A 25,822-nucleotide genomic window follows, 5' to 3' on the forward strand; every position below is an offset into this window, starting at 1 on the left:
TAGAATGGAATGGGGGGACAGACACTGGATAATGGGAGGCAAATTTGAAAATAACATAAAAATGTTATTAAAATTAAATTAAAATAAATTGCACATTATTAATAGTTATATTTAGTGTTCACTGTAAGAAATGACAAGTCAATAAATACAATAAGCAATAAACAAATATGTCTTTCTACCCAGATCCTACAAATATTTTGTTTTTATTTAATTTATAGTGCAAATGGGACAGCCTGACTGAGAGCTGCAAAATTACAAACTAAGGACTAAGAATCTGCAGCACAGAGGTTACTTTCTCTCTTCAACAGCTATTAATGAGTTGATCACATCCTTTAATGTCTTTGTTGTATGCAGGGTTCGAGATAATCTGAGCTTCATGGGGGTCTCTAATATAACTAACGTAATCGGCTTAGATAGATAGCCAATAAGATTAGAGAGAGAGACAGAGACTTCATTGCTCATTACGTGGTCCAACACTTACTCTCTCTCGTGCGTGCGCAGACACACAAACGCAGAAGTCACTACTTGGCCCGGATCTCTGCAATAAGAAGTTTAAATAGCCTGTAACATGCCAACAAAGACGCCCCGCTCAAGGAGAGACCACAATTCCGCCCTTTACATAGAAGTGTGTCATTTTCAATTTTCAGTTTCATTTTATATACTGCTCGCCGCAGACACACAGTAGCAAACGTATTATCTTATGTACTGATCTACTAATTGTAGGATGCATCATAAAGCCAATAATACAAAAAAATAGACAGCAGCAGAATCTAGTACAGACTACAACCAGTGCAAGAGCCCATTGATTATACACTGTGTCATGTAAACCAGCAGTTGTGCAACAATTTTCTTACACCACATAACACAATCCTATTAGGTTATAGAAAACGGTAAAGGCTGTTCTCTTACCATTACGCAGATAAAACAGACCAAAGCGGTCTGTTTTCTGGAGGCTGTGGTCGCGGTCCTGGGACCCATGATGATGAAATTCCGATGTCCTTTTTTTATCAAAGATTGTACGAAAGGGAGAGGGTCAGATAGCCAAAAGCACCTCAAGTCTTTTCTCAGAGAGTAAAAGTGTCTTGGCTTCCTTACACACAAAGCATCCAACACCATCCTCCTTTTGCAAACAGCCTTCCAGCAACTTTCCTTCCAGCATCGCCACTGATTGTGACCCCAGTTCTTTGGTGGTCTTTCTGTTGTACCAACCTCCTCATCCTGCTCCTCTTCTAAAAGATCCAAGTGTTTGGTGGTTCCAGATTCAGCAGGTCTGGTAACATCCTCTGCAGCAACAAAGCTAGTGCTTGCCTTAACACTAGCAGGTTAATGTTTGTGTGTGTTGTGGTGGTCCCACAGGCAGCAACATTCAGAGCTAGCATAGCATCATCCATAGCAGCCGAGATTGTGCTAGCTGGCATGCTAGCAGGTGAAGCTGTTTTTTGTTTCCTAGTGAAGAAACTGAAGCTGGCCAGGCTTGTAGCTGCAAGGTAACTCACGTGTCTAAAACAAACTATAACTTTAGTATTCAGTATAGCATCATGTTGGCGGGTAGTTCATGTTTGCGCAGTCTCAATTGTAACTCAATTAGCGTTGCATCAATATTGTACTGTGCTCCATAGTGAATGTAAATGCTCCGTACTTGTATAGCGCCTTTCTAGTCTTTTCGACCACTCAAAGCGCTTTTACACTACATCTGCATTCACATTCATACACTGAGCCTAAGGGCTCAAACGGAAACTAACATTCACACTCATTCATACACTGGCGGAACAGCCACCAGGGGCAATCCGGGGTTCAGTATCTTGGCCAAGGACACTTTGACACGCAACTAGGGGGAGCCAGGGATTGAACCGCCGACCTTCCGATTAACGGCCAACCCACTCTACCCCCTGAGCCACAGCCGACTGGCTGCCTGGTGCATAATGAAAGTCATGCCATGCACAGCGTAGTTCATTTTGGAAAACTTTATTTTACACATTTACCTGACGCTTTTATCCAAAGCGATTTACAATTGCTATATATGTCAGAGGTCGCACGCCTCTGGAGCAAGTAGGGGTTAAGTGTCTTGCTCAGGGACACATTGGTCACACTGGCCCTCATTTATCATTCTTGTGTAGACACGGGCGTATATGTTGGCGTAAGATTATGCTTACACTTCTCTCGCCGCGTGATTTATGAAGATGTGCGTATCTTTGAAATCCAGGTGTGCGTAATACCTGCCCTTGATAAATGCCGCGGCTGAAAACGATCGTCATTAGAGTAACACACCCCTATATATTCAAGTTTACGCTTCCCCCACGCCCTCATTTTACGCCATGGACACACAGAAGACGGCAAAGAAGAGGAACTTCTCCGACGTGGAGATCGAGACCATCACCAGGGAAGTGGAAAGAAATAAAATTGTTTTATTTGGGAGTTTAATTAGTGGGATTAAAGGCGCCCACAAAAACAAAATATGGACCCAAATTACGACTTCTGTTAATAGTGTGTGGGTTGAGAAACGCATTCCAGCAGAGGTAAGAATGTTTTATTGCTCAATATCCAAAAGGGGAAAAGAAATGTTAGGAAACGAATACATTTTGAAAAATAAATTTGCTGTTAGTACTCACCTAAAAGATAACCATGACCCCTCAATGCGCCCACCTGCAGCCGTCTGCGCACGCTGCTGTGCTAAAAAATGAAGGCATCGTGAGTGCCTCCAGGCCATCGTGCCACAACATTTAGTAGGCAGAGTCTGGCATCACAAATAATGTGCACATTGACTGAATGATAATTTTTGCGGTTGATGTAGCCATCAGCCATCATTGAGAATTGGTGTACAGTGAAAATCCAGTTTAAATAGCTGTTTGGATGAGCAAATGACCTATCACAATGCATTATTTTACAGCAGGTGTTTTGAAACAATTAGCATTTAATTTAGTATCACGTCACATGTATTGGGGTGTACAATAGTGATGATGATGTGATGTGGAGTACCATTCATTCACATTAATAATTGCATGACAATTTGTAATATTATTATTATTATGATTTTTATTATATTTATTTATATTATTATTTTATTATACGTTTATTGTTATTTAGAAGAAGAATGTCATTATTATTATTTAAAAGAAGAAGAATGTAATTTTTATTATTTTGGCAGTCTGAGTTATTTTTTGTTCATTGAAAGCCTTTCAATACTGAACCCAGTCCGTGCGCACCTGCCGGGCCTAACCCTGAAATGTCAGGTTAAGCACACAGGGTCCACTGGGTATAGCTTTTGCGTTGAAGCGGCTATAATTCCTACTATTGCAACATCAAGGGATGATGCTTACATTTTGTTTAATGCAAGATATTAGTCAAACGCTGAGCAAGAAAAACATAGACAAACCAATCTTGTGTTGCTTTAAAAACATTTTATTATTCTCTTCAAAATGTCAAGAAAAGCAAAACACAAAAAAAAAAAAAAGAAAAACCTTAGATGGCATTTTAAATGCGCATTTGGGTGCTGACTTGTGGCTGGTTCCGTGAATCTGCAGCGTGCATTTTTCTGTTTTTAGCCAATAATATAGTCAGTTTGACCTGCAACTTTTATTTGTGTCACAGCCTATTTTTGTTTGGATATACACTGAAATAAAAGCAACCCCAAATAAACTACAAATGAAGGAATACGTATGCCTACAAATCAAATGCTTTGGTAAAGTCACACAAATTAAACATTGAAGTCCATGTTGCACAAAAATAAACACTGAAGTTTATAATTACTATGTTGGTTTTTTTTTTACATTGGGTCATAATACATCTTTTAGTTTGTCAGTGCGTTTTGTGGTGTTAGGAATTGTTTTTCTGCACATTTCCGCACTAACTCAAAACATTCGTACATGTACACCACCTCCTGAGCTGGCGTAGGATTTGAGCATGCCGTACGCCAACGTCCATATTGATAAATCTCAAAGTCACTGTGGTTTTGGGTGTACGCCAGGTATACACTGGAAATTTGGTGTACGCACTTTTCATAAATGAGGGCCACTGTGTCTCACAGTGGATTCAAACCCAGGTCTCTCACACCGAGGGCATGGGCCTTATCCACTACTCCATCACCACCCCACACATTTTAACCTGTTAAATGTTATCTTGTTAATGTAAATAGTACTAATTTCAATGAAAAATATGTTGTTTGTGATTCAAAATAATGGTTGTTGATAAATGAACTAGAGACCCCCACAAGATGCATGATTTTACTGCTTCCATGGGAGCTCAGACCCTCCTTATGGGAGCTGAGCTCATGAGCTCCCACGTAACTCGAACCCTGTATGCAAAACAAAACAGTGTAGCCACAGTTGTGGACCTGCAGCCTAAAGCCATTATAATGTCAGGTGGCAGGATGCAGGCTGCCTTTCCCCGTTATTAGACATGAATTGTTGGACCGTGACTTTAAATTACCCTTTTTAAATGTGTAGTCCTTGGTCCTGCGTGTTCTTTCATGAAGCAATGGGAGAAGATCCAAAGGTCCAAATTAATCAGTTTTATTACAAGTAAATGAATAAAGCTTACAGAGCTCTGGGTCGATCTTCCTTTATCTGACAAACATCAAGCTGTATCAGTTCATGAAGTCTGACTGGCTATCTCTCCCTGACCCAGTGTTTTAGTATACATCGTCATGTAATAAAACAGTAAAACAAAAGTGTAGGTCAGTCCATGATTGGCCCAAGTCCTCTGACCCCAATGTTTGTCCTCTGACTCCATGAATCACCATGCTGTTGCTGGGCAGATTAGGAGCGTAGTTCCTGAAATATATCTTGGAGAAGAGATGTTTTGTACCACATTCCAAACTACCCCTCACCCATTGTTCAAGTCTCCTTATGTCTCCCCATGCAGAGACCCCCTGTTTCTGCACCTCTCCAAAAAACACACACATCAGGTCTAGTTTAATAAATGATAAACCAACATATAAACTTCTACCTATAAAATACATCAGAGATCAATTTAAGAAAACACAAAAATAGTGGTTACCCTGAGTAATACAAAAATCATACTATCATAATCTCTCAGAATTTAGTTTGAGAGTCCTTTTAAAACTTTAACTTGGCTAATTGATGGAATCATCATCATAAAAATCTGAGATAACATCAAATAGCATTAAAGAATTGCAGAAAAGAGAGTTTGTTGCTGATTCAGTTCAAAATATGTCTTCTCGCCTCCACTTCACTGATCAGCATCTCGATCTGGCACTAAGTGAAGTTTCTCTTCACTGTTTTGCAACAGGATCAGCCGTTGTTATTTGGACCTTAGGACGTGACGCTGGCGTATTTATGTTCATTTCTATAGTAATTTATGGGAGGAGCCAAGGCGGGGTATGTGGCTCGTGCATGCGCGCATGTTGATTGGGATGGATAAAGGAAAGGTGTGCAGGACCTGGCCACACGCCATGTGGAGATTTCTGCGTACACATTTCAAATTCTGTGAGTACGCCATCTTTCAGTATGAGAGCCGTGCAGTCTTTTATACGTGAGGTCCCTGGTCTGGTTTGTAAGGTCTTTGGATGTATAAAACCTCTTAAACCCTGCGGGGTCGCCCGCTTTAGATGCTTCTAAGCTGCTTAGATGTTAATACAAATATTAATGTTTAAACGTATGATCAATGTCAGTATGGACATGCTACACATTAGATTCATTCAGTTCATTTAATGGAAACAACGAGCCCCCATAGTCTAATTCATATAGATTTACTGGTGTAACCTGCATGGTACAAGAAAAAAAATTGCAGACTCCCGTTACCTTTTGAAGCGCTCGTTAAGTCCGAATGTGTCCGTTCCTTGATTACTTCTATTCTTTTAGTCTGTAAGGGTGCACCGATCAAAAGAATCAGAACAGCTTTTCATAAAAATGAATCCAAGTTATGAATCCTGGCATGTGAAGTCCATCGCTCTCGGTCTTCTAACTTCAGCCACAGTTCTCTCAACCTGCACCCTGTTGTTGTTTTCGTTACGTTGCTGCCTTCAAATTAAAAGCGCATACGCTGTCTGTCAGAGCTAGATCAAATGACTGGTGCGTATTTGATATTATTAGATAATTTTTATATAAGTAATGTTCTTTTTGAATTAAACTGTTTCATAGTTGCCTATTTCAGATTTGTGCAAGAGGGATTTAAGGCCTGTCCCATATGGACGCCTGTCCAAAAATAAAGGCAGAGTCAATTCAGTGATTTTAGCAAATAAACGGCCGGGCTATTAATCAAAGTTTTACGGCATCCCACCGTTGACACTTCACCATTGCATTTTGAGTGGTCGCAAAGACTAGAAAGGTGCTATGCAAATTCAGAGCATTTATATTTACATTACATTGAATGATGCATCACAATGTGACGTGGCCGATGTGTGTGGTGCTTTAGTAAGACATGGTTCTTACTAAGACTGTTTGTCTTGAATCAAAGATAAAACACTGATGCATTTGCTTTATTTTGCTTTGTGGAAGATGTTTAATTAAGGCAGTTCAGAATTGGCATTATTGCCAAGCAGAAAAAATAGTATTACACTGGAGTTACCCAGCCCTAGCTGCAAAGAATTTAACAGATCCACAATTGGTGTATAGCACACTTTTCACGGTCCACATTCAAATGTTGCTGCTGTAATGGGAGGGGCAGACAGGGGGGTGTACAGTACAGTATCACAGATTGGGCCTGCCTTGACATCCCTTAATATTTCTTTGTTAGTTACAAATGCAGACATCGCCTGTGATTACACTTCATATCCGATCTACCCGTTTGCCTTCAGGACCCACACACACCAACTTGGTGAGTCATAACCAGAGAATTTAGCAGTGTGTTTCAGATGAACTTTTATCAGGATCAGTGGAAGTCTAGATGAGTGTTTCTGTCACAGGTAAAGTGGTCAGTGGCTACAGGATCCGAGATGGGAAGTGGAGCCTGATTGGGAGACAGTCCCCTCAGCTACCACAGGTACGTTAAAAACTCTGAAAAAAGCTGAATTGTTAATGCATGCATTATATATACTCTGAATGTCCCTGCTTCGAGTCTGTCTTGGGGACCTTTGTTCCGTGTCATACCCGTCTCTCTCTTCCACATGGTGAATGCCAAAAAAATAAATTTCCAACATTAATATGTAATGCTTAATATAATGCCTATGGATGGACATTTCAAGTAAAACTACTAGTCGATAGCCACTGAGAACTGTGTCAAACATGTTTTACACGTAAAACAAAGGAAAATATATTTTTAAGACAAAACCATAGTTGCATAAACTATTCAATTTCTTTTGAAAATCATGACCCACCCCTAATAATAACCCAGTGTTTGCTGTTCCCTGGGGCGTCCCATAATTGTCTACAGAGGAGGCGTAGCTTAAGAGCAGCAGCAGCAGCTTGCAGCTAGTGCTCGGTTGTGTCTACAACTGAAGCACAGTATTGACAATAGGTCACTGTTTTGGAGCCCAGTTGCTGTAGTTAAGAAAACACACTTGAAATGTAAAAATACACATAGGGTTGCAGTTATTAGCTTATAGCATGAGTAAAAGGCAAGTTCTTCTTCTCCTCTTGCCTCGGACATCCCAAGTGATAAGATTTCCCAAAATGTTGAACTATTAATCAACAATTTGATAAGCTATTTATCAAGCAAAATGCCAAATATTCCATGGTTTGTATGGGTTTTCTGTGTTCTGCATTTCTTTGTCTGAAAATTATCCAAGAATAGCAGTTTTTTAGTTAGAGGTATGTTTACTAATTACCGAGCAGTGAATGTGTTTTCTCTACAGGCTTTCTATCCTGCCAACAAGGAGGTGAATGTCAAGTATGGGGACACGATTGCAACCAGATGTGTGTTTACTGGTGAGGGCAAAACCTCCAAAACTTATATTGGGTGAGTTCTGTTGTAAACCCGGTGCACCTAATGCGTTTTCACACTGCAATGTAGATCAACAGTAACTCAAAAGTACCATTTCATTTTCTAAGGTTTTTAACTCGGTCCTATTCAGAAAACTATATTATATATTATAATATAGTTGTGTATATATGTCATGTTTACTCCCCTTGGACTGTGTTTGTGTTGAAATATACAGATGGGTGACAAGTTAAAAGAAAAGCCAATATGAATTGTCTTATGGATCAGGCCACCACGAGTCTCCAGAACAGCTTCACTGCTCTTTGCCGAGTCTGTGAAACTCTGTTGGACGGATGAACACCATTCCTCCACAAGATATTTTTATTAATTAATTTGTGATTTTTTTTTTTTATAATCCCTTATTTATTTTCAATCTTTATTTAATCAAGTAATGTCATTGAGCTAAAGAACTCTTTTGCAAGTGAGAACAGCAGATAGAAATGTCAGACATAAAAGGACATCACTAAATAGATCTGATCAAAGTTCATATCATTTGGGCTTATGGTGATGGTGGTAGGGAGCATAAAATCTTCCATAGGTGTGAAACTGGGTTGAGATCTAGTGACTGTAAAGGCTGTCGAATTTTAAACATGTCATTTTCACATTCACCAAACCATTATTTGAGCCCTGGTGCATAGAAGCATCTGCATTTGATATGTTTCACCTCCCTTTTATTCAGGTTTTCCTTTAATTTGTCCCCCGTCAAGAGCTTACTGTGGTGTTATTGTAGTCATGGTCTTGTTTCCTCTGCCTCACCTTGTTTCTTTACACTTGCTTCCTGATCACTCATGCAGTGTTACAGCTTTATACATACTATATGTACTGTATAGACTGAAGAGTGAAACAAGCATTATAACCTGGCGTTCTGTATTAAAAATGCAAGGGTCTACTTTGTAGTGGTTGTGTTATATCAGTTATCATGAGATGATGAAATGCTTTCCAGAATGACCAGTTTGAGTGATACATCCATTAATCTAATAAGGAAATTGTGCTTGCACTCGTTTATTTGGCCATCACAGTACGTTGCCAGATGGCTGAATTTATCTGCAAGGGTCTGAAGGTAACATTGAACTGCAGAGACTGATAAAATATTGGCCAGATATGGCTTGAGTTTGTAGAGAAGGTCTTGGTGATGAGGGTATAGCACTGTTGCTCACTGTTAAAATAAAGGCCATTACCCTTTTTGCATAGAGTAAGTGACTTATTAATCCCCTGTGCTTTTCTGTTTTGTCTGCAGTGGTACCTCTGATGATGAAATGTGCAACTTCTATATAATGTACTACATGGACAGCAAACATGCCATCCCCTACATGAACTGCATGGAGACGAGCTCCAAAGAACTGTTTCAGCATATTCCGAGCGAGGCTAATGTCCCTATCGCTGTCAGTCCAGGTCATTTGAACTCTATGATGCAAATGGGACATTCAACAGGTACTGAGGCATCAAAATTTCATTATGTTGCATACCTCTAACCCAAAGTTATTTAATTTAATTAGGCCCCAAGCATGAAACATGCAAGGACCCTATTGAAACTGAAGGATTTATTAGGGCCCGAGCATGTAAACCAGCGAGGACCCTATTTAATTTTTTTTTCTTCTTTTTTTGCTAAGTAATCGCAATTTTGGCTGCCTTAACATGCTCCAAAATAGAGCCCGACCAATTTATCATTTTGCAGATATTATTGGCTGATATAAGCTTCTTGCCGATATATCTGCATCAGCGTTTATAACCTCAGTCTACCTGAGCTCAGAACCGGCTCTGCCGGAGCTACAGTGAGAAGCCCCTGGTAGCTCTCACACTCCTGTTCCTGGTGAGTTGGTCTTTTGTCACGTCAGTTACATGACTTAAACAATAATAAAAATAACCCTCATCACTTTTCTTCCTCACTTGATAATACTCCCATTTTTTACTGCCCTCTGCCGGCTCACAGCAGTGTGTTTAATGTTACGGTATCCTAGTTTTGGAGGCTACACTGCTGACAACCGGGATTGTAGATTCATTTCAGTTTGGCAGTTCTAGTGACCGGTCCTCACATTTCTCTCTAACGCTGCCTGTTGCTAAATTAGCCACAAAGCTAATGCTAATGTTTATCAGTGGAGTAGGCCAACATTAACGAGCGATTAAACCATATATCATAGAGCCAGAAGTTTGTTAAGAAATTGTTTCTGTAGCACTGGATAGAATTAACAGAATGCAGGTGATAAACTAGATGTAGAAAGTATTCATCGTGGCAGATTATATGCAAGGTAATAACTACTGCATGACAAAAAATATATATACATATTTGCCTATGTAGGAGAGCACTGTTTATCATTATTATGATAGATATTATTTTTAGTAGTACTATATTGGTATTTATTATAGTTTCGCTGGCCCCCACAATACATACACTATTTAATTTAATGTTCATTAGTAGTAGTACTCTATAGTGTATAATAAATCAGATATTTTATGTGTTCTGTAGTTTTATTCATTTGACTCTTATTTATCTGAACTTTAATATATTTTGTTATACTTTTGTTCAAAGTACTATTTGTAACAAAGTTAAACTGCATTATGTCATGGTATCTTGGTGAGGTCTCAACAACAATGTTAGGGATAATCTTTGTTTATGTTATGCGCTTCTTAAAATAAGGGGGGAAAGAATATCGTCCGATATATCGGCTATTGGATTTTAAAATCATAAAATATTGAAATCGGTATCGGACTTAAAATCCCATATCGGTCGGGCTCTACTCAAAAACTTACCAAAATTTGTACAAAATTCAAGGGTGGCAAAAATTTACATATCATATGGTGTCCGCGAATGGGCGTGGCAAAATGGCTCACTGGCACCCCCTACAGAGCAGCCCGGGCCAGCTTTCACCAATTTGTACAAAATTTTTGTGGCAGTTGTATCATGTCCCTGAACACATCTAAAGGCCAAAATTCACCCAACCTCTTAGCACCACCTACTGGTATCAAGAAGTGTCCCTTCAACTATGCAACCCCCATGCACTGAATTACCTAGATGCACGAAATCTTTGGGTCACATGAATAAACAAAACACAAAAAAGCCTCTTGAAGCCATTTTGATTTAAAAGTGCAATTTCAGCCCATTTGTGGTCTTTTACGGGGTCTATACTTTAACAAACTCCTACAGAATTAATCGGATCAACTTCATATTTTTGCTGTGCATTGTAAAGGCATTGATGATGAAATTTGTGCTGTTGACGGGTGTGTCCGTGGCGAGGCCTCAAATATTGATGATTCGCCATGAAACAGGAAGTTGTTATAACTTCAATGTACATGCTCAAATCTGTACCAAACCTTACAGGTTTCATGACAGTCCTGCCCTCAACACAACTACAAGCCAAAATTCACTCAATGCCGTTGCGCCACCTACTGGCAACAGGCTGTAAGCCTTTTGTGACAAATGTCATTTGATTTAGATGGCATTTTAACAGTGGGTTCCACACTTCACATACTTGTAAACAACATATAATTAGCGAGTGTCCTCTAGCGCCACATAGGGGACATAGAAAGTGACGATAAACTCCTTCATGACCTGTCCAAAACGCACGATAATTCAGAGGTTCTGAATCTGCAGCTCACACCCCAAGTGCACTGTACAATGCGAGGGCCCACCCAATGCTGCTTGCAGCTTTAATATTTAATGTATTTTTTTTTCTGTTCTGAAATTGAATGTATGCTTATCTATATATAAAATAATATATATAAATAAGAATAATTTTCACACCTTTCTCCATGTATGCCTCTTTGTCTTGATGGATTTATCTTACAGCTTCCATTTTCAAAAGAACCTGCCTGTCTCTAACTAAACTTTGTTTTCCCTCCAAAGATGATCAAGATGACAGATCGTTGTTGGATACAAACAAGGCAGAACAGGTTCTGGGTCAAGGTGAGTTGTTGGACAATGAGCTGCACAACTGTGAAAGTATTTACCCTCCTCTACCTTAAACACTTTTCGTCGACATCATCCACATGAAATCGCTACTAGAGGTCAAAAACTCTACAGAGAACTTTAATTTCCTTGTAGCACAATTGGGCATCCGGGTTGGTGATTGCTCTGTGTTCACATAGGGACACAGTGGTCCAGAACAATCCAAGTAAATTTGCAGGCAAGAGTAAGCAGAAAACTGTACGGTCTTCCTAAAGCTTGGGTGCTTCCAGAAGACGTTACTTTGCTCAGTATTCTGGACAGTGTGTGAGCCTCTGTGCATGTTCTATGAAGGTGTTACTGGAGCAAAACAACTGAGCAGCAGTGACAGTGGATTTAGATAGCAATACATTTGTATAAGTAAAAGGAGTCACATACTACAAAATACGTACAAATACGAGGTACAAACTTGTAGATTTTTTTCACCTACAAACCTTACCAAATTCTTCATTGCAGGTGCACAAATCATATTCTGCAAATACTGCACTGTTAAAGAAAGACATAGGCTCATATTTTTGCTACAGACAAAAAAAGGCCATCAACACAACTTTGCTTTAATTTAATATGATTCAAAATTGTATTAAACACAAGAACAGAATCACTGCTTTCCCAATAAATATAACAAATATAGGAATGTGCATTAAGGGTTAATTTGTTAGTTCAAAAGTAGCAACACAAAAGTAACACAAAAAATAATCAGTCCTCCATGGAAAAGAAAAACACACCAATTCCACTGATGCTCAGGAGATGGGTACCAGTGATCTTCTGAGCAGTTTTAATCACCCGCTGCAGAGCCCTCCGGTCATGGGCCGTGCACATCCCGCCAGTTAGTGATGTTTCCAGTCAGGATGCTTTCTGTTCCTCCTCTGTAAAAGCTGACAAGAACTTGGCGTGGGAATTTCTTAAGCTTCCTCAAGCTATACAGCCATTTCTTTTCTGTGTCCTTGCAAAACAGGTGGTTCTGGAAGCTAGGTACCATAGTGCTGCTTGGCTTTCAGTCGCATAGCACACAGTAAGTCTCTCCAAGTTAATTTCTGAGAGATCTGGGAATGTGGCAACATTTTCAATAACTAGGCAAGAGACAAGCAGCTTTAAGTAGGCCCGTGATATGACGTCCACACCATCCTTGTAAAAATATTCGCCTTAGCCTTTCAGTACGGTCGCTAAAAAAAATTGTGCTTTAAGGCTGGAAAATCCTTATCTTAAAATCTGAGATGCTACTTTCCATAAAATAGTGTCGGGCCAGTGAATTCAAACTTAAGCGTGAAATGCAGCAAATTACACTGCTCAAAAAATAAAGGGAACACTAAAATAACACATCCTAGATCTGAATAATTGAAATAATCTCATTAAATACTCCTTGTTAACTATGTGCTGACAACAAAATCACACAAAAACTATCAATGGAAAACAAATTTATCAACCCATGGAGGTCTGGATTTGGAGTCACACTCAAAATCAAAGTGGAAAATCACACTACAGGCCGATCCAACTTTGATGTAATGTCCTTAAAACAAGTCAAAATGAGGCTCAGTAGTGTGTGTGTGTGGCCTCCACGTGCCTGTATGACCTCCCTACAACGCCTGGGCATGCTCCTGATGAGGTGGCGGATGGTCTCCAGAGGGATCTCCTCCCAGACCTGGACTAAAGCATCCGCCAACTCCTGGACAGGCTGTGGGCAACGTGGCATTGGTGGATGGAGCGAGACATGATGTCCCAGATGTGCTCAGTTGGATTCAGGTCTGGGAACCGTGCGGGCCAGTCCATAGCATCAATGCCTTCCTCTTGCAGGAACTGCTGACACACTCCAGCCACATGAGGTCTAGCATTGTCTTGCATTAGGAGGAACCCAGGGCCAACCGCACCAGCATATGGTCTCACAAGGGGTCTGAGGATCTCATCTCGGGACCTAATGGCAGTCAGGCTACCTCTGGCGAGCACATGGAGGGCTGTGAGGCCCCCCCAAAGAAATGCCACCCCCACACCATTACTGACCCACCGCCAAACCGGTCATGCTGGAGGATGTTGCAGGCAGCAGAACGTTCTCCACGGCGTCTCCAGACTCTGTCACGACTGTCACATGTGCTCAGTGTGAACCTGCTTTCATCTGTGAAGAGCACAGGGCGCCAGTGGCGAATTTGCCAATCTTGGTGTTCACTGGCAAATGCCCAGCGTCCTGCACGGTGTTGGGCCGTAAGCACAACCCCCACCTGTGCACGTCGGGCCCTCATACCACCCTCATGGAGTCTGTTTCTGACCATTTGAGCAGACACATGCACATTTGTGGCCTGCTGGAGGTAATTTTGCAGGGCTCTGGCAGTGCTCCTCCTGCTCCTCCTTGCACAAAGGCTGAGGCAGTGGTCCTGCTGCCGGGTTGTTGCCCTCCTACGGCCTCCTCCACGTCTCCTGATGTACTGGCCTGTCTCCTGGTAGCGCCTCCATGCTCTGGACACTACGATGACAGACACAGCAAACCTTCTAGCCACAGCTGGCATTGATGTGCCATCCTGGATGAGCTGCACTACCTGAGCCACTTGTGTGGGTTGTAGACTCCGTCTCATGCTACCACTAGAGTGAAAGCACCGCCAGCATTCAAAAGTGACCAAAACATCAGCCAGGAAGCATAGGAACTAAGAAGTGGTCTGTGGTCACCACCTGCAGAACCACTCCTTTATTGGGGGTGTCTTACTAATTGCCTATAATTTCCACCTGTTGTCTGTCGCATTTGCACAACAGCATATGAAATTGATTGTCAATCAGTGTTGCTTCCTAAGTGGACAGTTTGATTTCACAGGAGTGTGATTGACTTGGAGTTACATTGTGTTGTTTAAGTGTTCCCTTTATTTTTTTGAGCAGTGTACATTAAATGTATTGCAAAAACAATTAGAACAATGTACCCATATTCAGTCTTCCAAGACACTGTTATTAATATATATATTCATAAGCCTAAGAATCAAAAAGAACTTGAGTAAATCGCTGAAAATCATAACTTTCAAACCAGGCAGGCTTGTTAGGCTGACAACTTCTTATAGAGCAGTTTGGCCTTCTGGCTCCTCTCTTTTCAGTGTATTGTTTTACTCTGTTTTTCTTGTATAATTATCTGCCCATTCTTCTTTCTGTCAGACAGAAACATTCCCCCACTCCATGTATGTGGTACTCCCTATCCCCTCTTGTCTCCATACTCAGATTTAAACTCAGTTAAATGTTAGTCAATTAACAAACATTTAGATATTTTTTCTCCATTTCTTTGTCTCATTGTTAATAGATAGTGAATATACACACTATAGAAACACAGTATGTCGTGTTTCAATGTTAGCCTTTTGAATTGTGTCTACTTACCAAAAAGATCTGTAGCCCATATGTTTTGTTGACTTTATTTTCTTGTAGCTTGACGTCCCATAGACCCCACTTGATGTATGTGTAAAAATAATAATTGCAAAATCAATGTAATACCTTAAATGTTCTTTCTGACATTATTCTAATCCGTAACAGTAATAATTATGTGATAGTAATCACTCAAAAGAAAAGAGGTATACGGAAGCGGCTTTTATTACCGGTTACAGAAAACACCTTTGACACCATATTGAGAATACCTTAACTCATGGGTGTGGGTATGTGTCTGTGTCTGTATCTGTATCTCGGGGTGTAGACAACCATTTGGAACAAGTCTCAGCATGGCCACAGAGTTCTCTCCAGCTGGGTCAAGTGTCAGGACTTGCCCTCGACTCTGATTCTAACTTGGTCATTTTCCACAGAGGTGACCACCACTGGGGGGCAGAGTAAGTCACATTAATTTATTCACACTTACTATATATAATGTAAATGTAATGAATTTACATTTTATCGGGAGACCTCACCCCCACCTCTTCTTTCAGCTGTCAGATGACATATAATACGTCAGTGGCAGACAGCACAGATCTGCCTGCCGCATGTCTGCCACATTTTTGGGCCTACACAGATGAAAAGGATGAGAAGTTGAAAGTATCATAATTCATGTCCACAATGTCTCTGCTACTGAGCTAACATTTGCAGCTGACATTAGGCTCACTACTTCTATGACCATATAACCAAAATTAACAGTTTCCACTTAAAGAGGTGGTATTATGCCCATTTTCAGGTTCAAAATCTTAATTAGGGGTTGTACCACAAGAGGTTTACATGGTTTAATTTTCACAATACACCATATTTTTCTCATACTGCACATTGCTGCAGCTCCTCTTTTCACCATATGTGTTGTACGCTCCGCTCTTTAGCCAAAGAGTGATGCATCTTACTTGTACTAAATCTTTGTTGGGAGTTGCACATGCGCAGTTCCCTGGTAAGGACTACTAGCCAATCCGAAGCAGAGAAGGGCGGGTCGTAAGAAACAAGGTAGTGTGGTCCAAATCAAAGCCGCTTCAGACTGCAACCGTAACCTAGCAGATGGTATAAGTTACTCAAGTCCACAACCACACAACATCATTGTTCCACATCTTACCATCAGGACTAAATGTTGAACTGTTGCCGGTGTTCTGACGATCTATGCTGCCTTGCTGAAAAATGCTACCATAGCGCAAATCAATAGACTCGACTCTACTGGGCCCTGCTCCATTTACCATTGCAGATAGTACCCAGAGATAGTACGTAGCAGGTCGTCATAGCGAATGTAATGTTCGATGTGACACACACACCAGCGATCCACACAGCTTTCTATTTTTTAAGTTACAACGTTTCAACATTCCTCAGAATGTAAAGACAGATAAGCGGTATAAAACCTTCCAGCTTTGCCGTTGTTGCTGCAGCGGTCTGTGTGACGGCGGGAGCAGAAGGCTCTGTGAGCGGGCGGCTGGCCGGCCTCACACACTCCTCCTGCGGGTTGGCGCAGCCATCCCCCGCAGCCACTTGCGGAGCTCCTCAACTCCGAAAATACTCAAGCACATTTTTGTTCCGCCATCACTTCTCATAAAACTGTCAGTATTTGAAATCTACACAGCTGATTTCTCACCTCAAAACTTCTCAGAAGTGGATTTAGTGATGAAATTCCATATGAAAACTGTAAAATATAAAACTTTCTGGTGAAGCTATGATGATGCAGTGAATAGTGAATATTCTCTGACCAATCAGCAGTCTGTGTTTTCACGTTACATTTTGGTATCCCTCAGCTCGCTTGGAACCTCGACCGAGGTGAGGTGATACGAAAAAAAAAAAGTACCCTGGAAGCAGGTACAAGTACAACATTTCTACAATGGAAAACCAAGGCGCGTGCCTGACCCCCTAGCAGTTTGGCAAGCTTTGTGAAGCGTTTTCATTGTGAAGTCACAAGTAAAGAAAGTGAAGGGCTGGACTACAAACGAGCTGTTTTCAAGCAGTTCAGAGCAGTGCTTTATGTGGGAGATGGGAACTCCCTCTGGGCTGGACTTTGGGCTTTTTCACTTTGCAAACCTGTTACATGCACAAAAAAGATAATGAAGGAGAGTGGAAAAACCAAAAAGCATAATACCACCTCTTTAACATTGCTGATTACAAACAAATACATACAGTCTTAAGAGAAACACTTCCTTATTAGTGAGCTATTCTCCTTTAGTTTAGCTTTTGCTGAGAATCAGCAGATCAGTTAGCAGTTTAGCTTATGTGGCATTGATGACGGGTTGGTGGATTAAGGGAAAAGCACTCCCAATTTAGATAAAACTAATGTGAGCAATCACTACACTCTCTTTTTTCCAGTTCTTTTAACAGACAGGCAAGATACCAGCAGAGGTCCCTAGGTCCAATTCAGCAGTCCACTATTCTGGTTGTGGACGCATCCAAAGGCAACATCCTGAAAGCTTCTGGCAGAAACATGTAAGTTACCGTGTGCTTTAGTTGTGTAATTATGCATGGGGAGTGCCCAGTATGAACAGAGACAAGAGGGTATGACTTGTACTGTCATACATTCTGCATTACAACCAGAGGGAAACTATCTTGTATGATGCATTTCTCTGATGTTGCAGGTTTTACTTGCCTCATGGAATAACTACAGACAAGGAGAATAATTACTGGGTCACTGATGTGGCTCTTCATCAGGTAAACTTGCAGGTGCTATTTATTCTGAGTGTGTTTAATAACTGGCTCTATAAAGTGAATTTTAGATGATGACCAGTGTTGGGCAAGTTACTCAGAAATTGTTACATTACGTGACTACTACTATTACCTTCACCCCCAAACAAAGCAGTCTATCCCGACTGCTGACTTTTTAACTAATTTCATATTCATAGCAGGAGCAAGTAGTTTGGTTTTTACAAAACATTTCTTAACACCTCCGGCTGTAATATAAAGAATTAAGCAAGTCAACCACTGTTTTTCTGCACATGTATTTATAAGAGCAGTATTCAGAATTTTTAAGTTACGTTGCTTAATGCCACTCTCTTGACGAGTCCAAGCCTCACTGGCAGTAGCTGCCGGAGCTGCTTTCTCTAAGTTTCACGGTGCTGTGATGCTTCAGCAGATGCTTCAATAAATCAGATGTAGAAATGTTTGTGGTTGAAAGCTTTTTGCTGGTCGCACAGAGTTTACAACAGAAGACAATGTTCTTTGCATCTTAGACTGTGACACAATAATGGTGATACTTCCAGCTGTGGAAAGAACGCCTCTCTCCCTCCTCCATTCTTCCTTTAGCTTCATGGCTAACAGCTGACTTGAACATCATAATGTCCGGTGCCGCTGACCTTCTGCACAGTCGTGCATTCATGATGATGAAGGATGGTGCGTTCAGTAACGCAGCGTTACTTGGATTAGTAACTGTAATAATACTGTTTTGTAATTCCTTACACTACTAGTTTCTGTAGTAATAGTAATATTACAGTAACGCATTACTGCCCAATACTGATGAGGACCTGCTAATGATGAAGTAATCAATAAAAAAAGTAATTTGTTTATATTTGTAAATGATTTAATACTAACTCTTACATACCACTGAAAAGGTGTTTGTAAGCAGTAGGTTTGATTAGGCGATATTAAGATCAGATTTAACACAGCTCAAATCCATGAACATAATGCACCAGGTCCAATGCAGAGCCCCCTTTCTGTACACTCATCAGGTGTTAAAAGTGAGCAGTGACGACAGAGACAGAACCTTGCTGGCACTGGGTGAGGCTTTCACACCAGGAAGTGACAACAGTCACTTCTGCCAGCCCACTGATGTGGCTGTAGACACCCATACTGGGAACATCTTTGTGTCGGATGGCTACTGCAATGCCAGGATACTGAAATTCTCTGCTGATGGCAAATATCTGTCCGAGTGGGGTGCAGGTAGGAAGCTACACACACACACATAAATGTTTTAAACCAGGTCTTGTTAGACAAGGGGCCTTTCATGTCTTGTGGAAACAAAATTAATTGTTTTTGTTAACACAAACATTCAGTTTCACTTACAGTAAAGCTAAGAAATTAAAATACAGATTTTTCTGCATGTGGAGAGCATGTTATGTCATGTGTTATTTTGTAACCTCGCCCGCCCGTGGGCCGTCAGGTGCTGGCAGCACCTTTCGGTATGTGCACACAACTATGCTATGTTAAGTCCATAATCATGTGATACACTGTTTGAAAGCTAAAATCCTCGTGATTCAACCCATGCAAACCATTTCAAGATACAATCACCACAGCGGGTACAACCAGCGCCTCTGTCAGACCAGCCACTACAATCAAAATTGACACGACTCACCTTTGAAGCCTCACAGTAACTATATCCACTGTTCGATTATATTCCAACAAAAATGGTTTTGTTACGTTGTCAAAGGTCCAGACGATCCCATCCAGTAAAAACATTTAGTCCAAAACACATTATTCAATCAGTAAATCCCCAGGGACTGCTGCTGCATCATTTGAGATTTACCGGCAGACATAGCTAGTACATCATTATAACCATAATAACTCTGCTTTGGATGTAAACAACCATGGCATCTTGTAATCAAATTAGCTGCTGAACTCTGACCTTTTGACTGACACCAAATCCGGCCCAATAGGAGCTCACATGTCCCGTCCACAGCCTACAACAGCCAACGAGAGCCCGCGCTGTAAGGAAGGGCCAGCCCCTGTTATTTCATGGGTAGGCCAAGCCAGTTCCAACCAATTGTGGCGATGACTGGCACTTCGTGTAGCCAATGAAATTCTGAAAATAACGATATCCAGCTTTAAGTAGGAAGTTTCAAGATTCAGGAAATTTATTGTCACATGCACTGTAAAAAAAAAAAGAAAACCCACAATAATACATACATAATTACAATAAACCACAATATATACGGATTGCATGATCTGACAGCAAAAAAAACACATCTGCGTCTACCGGCTGATAAGGAGCGAAGCGGCAGCAGCCGCTTACTGCCAAGGGGCGGTGCTGTTTTTAAAAAGAATACGCTAAGACATAGCCTTAGAAAAACCCGTGTAAAACAGTAATTTTTCATGGTATCGGTCTGAAATTTGAACTTGGAGTAAGGCTTCATGCTGGGGCCCCACAGTGTTGTCCAGCTAATAAGTCCCAGCTGTTTGTCTGCATGCATGTGTTAGCAAACATTTTCAAGCGGTAACAAAAAATATATTAGTTTCAGTGTGTTTAAACTGATATTAATCAATTCCATTAGCACTTAAAGAGATTCAGAGTGTTATGTTTCAGAGAAGTCCCAAACCATGCATTTACTCCAAATGGTTCAAGAACAGCATTCAATTTACTTTGGATATACCTTGAATAGGTGGTGTGCAGGAATTTTACAGGAACGTAAGAGGTTTTAACAACATTGGATTTCCTCAGGGCTGTGTTCCCAGAACTCTTTTGAGATCTTAGATCCCAGCTCACTCTTCTTTCAGACTACATTCATAGGAGGGTTAACAGACCATAAACTTCATATAAGTCTTATTTTTTTGACTGAAGGCTCAGCAGACAGGAGGCACCGCATACCCTTCCGGATCCCCCACAGCCTGGTGTTCCTTCCTGACAGAGAGGAAGTTTGTGTGGCTGACCGGGAGAATGGACGTATTCAGTGCTTCATAGCTGAAACTGGAGAGTTTGTCAAGGAAATAAAGAAGGAGGAGTTTGGAGGGGCGGTGTTTGCCATCACCTTCAGTCCTGCTGGAGGTGAGTTCACTGACTGAGCTGGGGACAATAATTACAAACGATGGCTATCGAACTATTTAAAAATTGTGTCCTGCCTTTCAATCCCACTTCAGTCCTAATTTCAATTTCAGTTTAGTTGTCATGGTTAGGACTAATCAGCTTTTTGGCTCAGACACAATTTTTAACAAAAAGCCTGTGTTACAAACTTGAGGCATAACACAGGCAGAGAGGGTTGACATCCAAGTAAAGTCAGGATCTCTTAGCTAGTAATGCAAGAATACACATTTTAGTGAATGTTTTTAATTTAAGGATTCCCTTTACATTGTGTAATCATAAATGCTTAACAATTACTTTTGTGTGTGTGTGTGTGTGTGTGCACATGAAGCTGGCTTGATCTTTGCAGTAAATGGGGAATCTCCGTATCACTCAGCTCCACTCAGAGGTTTTGTAATAAATTATTCAACCAAGGAAATATTGGATACCTTCACCCCAGAGAAAAAGGTAAACACACACGTAAATGCTCTGTATTTGTATAGCGCCTTTCTAGTCTTTTCGACCACTCAAAGTGCTTTTACACTACATCTGCATTCACCAGTCACACACATTCATACACTGAGCCTAAGTGCTCAAATGGAAACTAACATTCACACACATTCATACACTGGCAGAACAGCCACCAGGGGCAATTCGGGGTTCAGTATCTTGCCCAAGGACACATCGACACGCAACCAGAGGGGGGCCAGGCATTGAACCGTAAATCTTCGGATTAACGGCCAACCCACTCTACCTCATGAGCCACAGCCGCCCCAAATCCACACAAATTATCTCACTGTTTCTCACTCATTCCTATCTCTCATAGACTGAAACACTGGTGAAGGCGGTGTGTGATTAAAGACATATCGTGCCACTACTTATTCATCATTGGACATGCAACAAAGGTCCTTAGCTGGAACTGAACAGGGATTCATATATTCACACATCCTTTGTAGAGTGACAGAGTGCTGGAGCCCATCCTAACAGACAGAGTTACAGAGGCTATCACAAAGCACACACCTATAGACAGAAAACCATTCCCATTCACACCTACTGTAAGGCCAATTTAGAGTTGCCATTTATTTTAACCTGCATGTCTTAGGGCTGTGGGAGAAAAGCAACGCACCCACAGAAAACCCACACAGGCATTTGGAAATGGCTTCACTGCAGCACAACTGCTGTCCACGAATACGTGAAGCGAAAGTATCCTGGAGCACTGACGGCAGCACCACAAATCCTGTTTACTTTCTGTCTCCACACAAGCACGGCACATTATCAGTACAAGGACACGTAGTCCGTTAAAATGTATGTAAAAGTATTTCTTTATTGCATTCACGTTAAAAGGAATTTCTGCCGCGCTGGTGTCATGGTAAGGTTACAGGCAACGTAAGGTTACACCGCGTGTCATCTAACATTAGGCCGTTTAATATTTTATGTTTATTTAACAGCCATGTATGAGCGAGAAAACAGCTGATACTAACAGTACAACAATAACAGTACCATCTGTGAATCATTTCAGTTGTTTTCTTTGCCCCACACTGATGCAGAAATACATTTGATAAATACAGTGACTTTATTTACATGCTGCATGATTTGTTTTAACATTTTTATGATTAAAAGTTCACCCTCTTTCTTCAATCCACTAAATTTCACATGCTAACTTGGATATGCGAGCTCATGTCTAATTTCTCTAGCAGATGCGTCTGGCCCCCAACCCATTAATCAGAATCAGAATCTCTTGTACTGTACCCACTGTAAGCTCTGCATATAGCAAAACTACGACTGTTACAACCTACATCAAATTAAACACAGAACAAATTATAAATAAGCACTAAAAACAATAATATAATGCGATAAAGATGTGATTAATACATGCTCTTTAATGTTAATAAAGGTTTGGATCGATACATGTTTAAAGTTTAAATGGCCTTGGGGAAGAAACTGTCTCTGAATTCTGGCCACTCTGTAGCGCCTGCCAGAGGGTAACAGTTCAAAAAGGTGGTGGCCAGGGTGTGTGTGTGGTTTGGTTTCTTATGCTATAATATGTCTCTCCTCTCTCTTTCTCTGTCTCTCTCTCACCCCCAACCGGTCGAGGTAGATGGCCGCCCACCCTGAGCCATGGTTCTGTTCGAGGTTTCTGCCTCTTTAAAGGAAGTTTTTCCTTTCCTGCTCTTGGTGGGAATTGTTGGGTCTCTGTAAATAATAGCACTAATTGCGCTTTTCCATTACCAGGACCAACTCCACTCGGTTTGACCGAGACACTGCGTCGGTTACGACACTATGGGAACGCCTCTAGGCGTAGCAGGTCTGAACGTGAATGAAATCACTCCAATCCTATTGGCTTGTTGCTAGAATGGTAAGGTGTGACGGAATAACCGGAGGAGTATAAAGCACACCTGTACACACTCATTAGCTTTTTTCTATTCAGCAGGCGCTCTGTATGTTGTTTGAAGAAAGCTCCAGTCCTTCAAGCAGTGTGTCTTACCTGAAGAAGAAGTCTACCAGCGTGTCCGGCAACCAGAAGTACAGAAGGTGTGTTTTTTTTCTTGCCCTCGGTACATCACGGATGGAGATTCTCATGAGATGTGTGTCTCATGTTTGGGGATGGAGCACGCCCGGGCAGCTCTCAAGGGGGCTGCCTGCGGCCATTGCGAAGCCCTTTCCGTGCGGGTATTGAGGTCCCGCATGGCTCCCTTTTCCAAGGATGGCCGGATGTGTTCTCCCCGTGGTGTGGGCCCTGCGGCTGCTGAGGCAGCCCGGCGGCTTCACTCATGGGGTTCACAGCGTGATCTGTCGGAGGATTTCGGGACAGCTGAGGCTTTTTCCCGACCTTCATCCGCTAGCTCCGACGCTTCCTTTCCTCGTTCGGGAGCCCGTTTCTCGGCTTCTCACGGTTGGGATCCGGAGACGCTGCAGCAATCTAACTCCGAGGAGGTGGACGTGCTCAGCATAGTGGACGATGACTTCCGGGTGTCGGGGCGGCGTCATCAGGCGGCCCGACTATGACGAGCTGCTGGAGGTGGTGACTAGAGCCGTGGCTAAGCTCAACATCAACTGGCCACAGGAGGAGCAGACACCACAGGCTAGTGGTAAGCTTGATGAAAGGTTTCTTAAGCACCACGCGCCACATCTTTGCCATTCTTTCCTGATTTACTTGATGAACTGAGTAAATCATGGGGCAGACCCTTCTCTACACGGCTTTCCACACCCCAACCATTGAACTACAGTAATGTGATGGGGGTTAGGGACCGTGGTTATGGGAGGATGCCTCGGGTGGAGGATGCCGAGCTATCTCTCCCTGGAGAAGCTGGCGTTACCCTCCAAGCCATGTCGCACCACATCTACGCTCGTGGGGAAGGCATACATGGCAGCGGGGCAGGCAGGTGTGAGCTTGCACACCATGGCGGTGCTTCAAGCCTACCAAACCGACCTGCTACAGGAGATGGTTCCGTTGGCAGACTTTGCAGAGGCTTGGCGGAGCCTGACGAACATTTCTCCGTGGGTCCTGAGCACTGCCATAGATGGGTATCGACTACAGTTCAAAACCCGCCCTCCAAAATTCAACGGGGTGGTTTGGACTGTGGTCCGCCCGGAGCAAGGTCCGGGGTTGGGACAGGAAGTTCTTACTCTGCTGAGGAAAGGGGCTGTGGAACGTGTCTCCCCCTCAGAGACGCCGGGTTCTACAGCCGGTACTTCATAGTCCCCAAGAAGGACGGAGGGCTGCACCCTATTTTGGATCTGCGGGTTCTAAACCGGTCTCTGAGGAGATTCAGGTTCAAGATGCTCACCATCCCCACCATCGTGACGCACATCCAATCCGATGATTGGTTCGTCACGTGCTGGGAGGGTCTTGTCGCCGGCTGGTCATTTCGACAGATGCCTCCCTCAAGGGCTGGGGCGCGGTCATGGGCGGTCGCTTTGCAAGGGGATCCTGGCAGGTGCATCAGTCCGAGTGGCATATCAACTGCCTCGAGATGTTGGCTGTGTTCCAGGCTCTAAGGAGTTTCCTGCCCGATCTCCAAGGCCACCACGTCCTGGTTCGTTCCGACAACGGGGCGGCTGTGGCTAAGGAGGTAGAGCGGGTTGGCCGTTAATCGGAAGGTCGGCGGTTCAATCCCTGGCTCCCCCTGGTTGCGTGTCGAAGTGTCCTTGGGCAAGATACTGAACCCCTGGTGGCTGTTCCGCCAGTGTATGAGTGAGTGTGAATGTTAGTTTCCGTTTGAGCTTCCGTTTCAACACTTAGGCTCAGTGTATGAATGTGTGTGACTGGTGAATGCAGATGTAGTGTAAAAGCGCTTTGAGTGGTCAAAGACTAGAAAGGCGCTATACAAGTACGGAGCATTTACATTTACATTTACACAGCGGTGGTGGCCTATCTGAATCACCAGGGCGGTCTGCGCTCACGCCCTCTGTACAGACTGACGCGTCAGATCCTCCTGTGGTCCCAGCAGAGGTTACTATCGTTCAGTCGCTCACTGTATCTCCCGGTGACGCAGAATCAGGGAGCAGACCTGCTGTCCAGGCAGGGGCTGAGGCCCGGGGAATGGAGACTTCACCCCGAAGTGGTGGAGCTCTTGTGCAGAGAGTTCGGCCCCATAGACGTGGATCTGTTTGCGCCTCAAGAGACTACGCACTGCCCACTATGGTTTTCTCTCGTTCCTCCAGCCCCATTGGGTCTGGACGCCATGGTACATTCGTGGCCGAGGCTACGTCTGTACGCTTTTCCCCCAGTCGCTCTGCTCCCGGGGGTTCTGGAGCGGGTCCGCCAGGACAATGTCGGCCTACTGCTCGTAGCCCCGTTCTGGCCAACCCGGGTGTGGTTCTCGGACATCATGTCGCTCCTGGACGGCCCGCCGTGGCAGGTCCCTCTGAGGAGAGACCTGCTGTCCCAGGCGCAGGGCCGGGTTCTT

At 42.6% G+C, this 25,822-nt stretch overlaps 1 protein-coding gene across 1 annotated transcript in view; it reads left to right on the forward strand.

Annotated features, from left to right (window-relative positions):
- pam (peptidylglycine alpha-amidating monooxygenase) overlaps nucleotides 1-25,822 on the forward strand; it is a 90,351-nt gene that overhangs the window by 45,684 nt on the left and 18,845 nt on the right. Inside the window, exons 11-21 of the mRNA XM_038733532.1 lie at nucleotides 6,694-6,774; nucleotides 6,863-6,939; nucleotides 7,751-7,854; nucleotides 9,113-9,306; nucleotides 11,717-11,776; nucleotides 15,465-15,594; nucleotides 17,519-17,635; nucleotides 17,785-17,857; nucleotides 18,871-19,081; nucleotides 20,697-20,900; nucleotides 21,265-21,380. Coding sequence (XP_038589460.1) covers nucleotides 6,694-6,774; nucleotides 6,863-6,939; nucleotides 7,751-7,854; nucleotides 9,113-9,306; nucleotides 11,717-11,776; nucleotides 15,465-15,594; nucleotides 17,519-17,635; nucleotides 17,785-17,857; nucleotides 18,871-19,081; nucleotides 20,697-20,900; nucleotides 21,265-21,380 — 1,367 coding nt within the window. The remainder of the gene's footprint in view (nucleotides 1-6,693; nucleotides 6,775-6,862; nucleotides 6,940-7,750; nucleotides 7,855-9,112; nucleotides 9,307-11,716; nucleotides 11,777-15,464; nucleotides 15,595-17,518; nucleotides 17,636-17,784; nucleotides 17,858-18,870; nucleotides 19,082-20,696; nucleotides 20,901-21,264; nucleotides 21,381-25,822) is intronic.

This window comes from Micropterus salmoides, unplaced genomic scaffold (genome assembly GCF_014851395.1).
Source record: "Micropterus salmoides isolate LMB-PRFRI ecotype aquatic unplaced genomic scaffold, ASM1485139v1 Ms_hic_scaffold_20, whole genome shotgun sequence".
Lineage (NCBI taxonomy): Eukaryota > Metazoa > Chordata > Actinopteri > Centrarchiformes > Centrarchidae > Micropterus > Micropterus salmoides.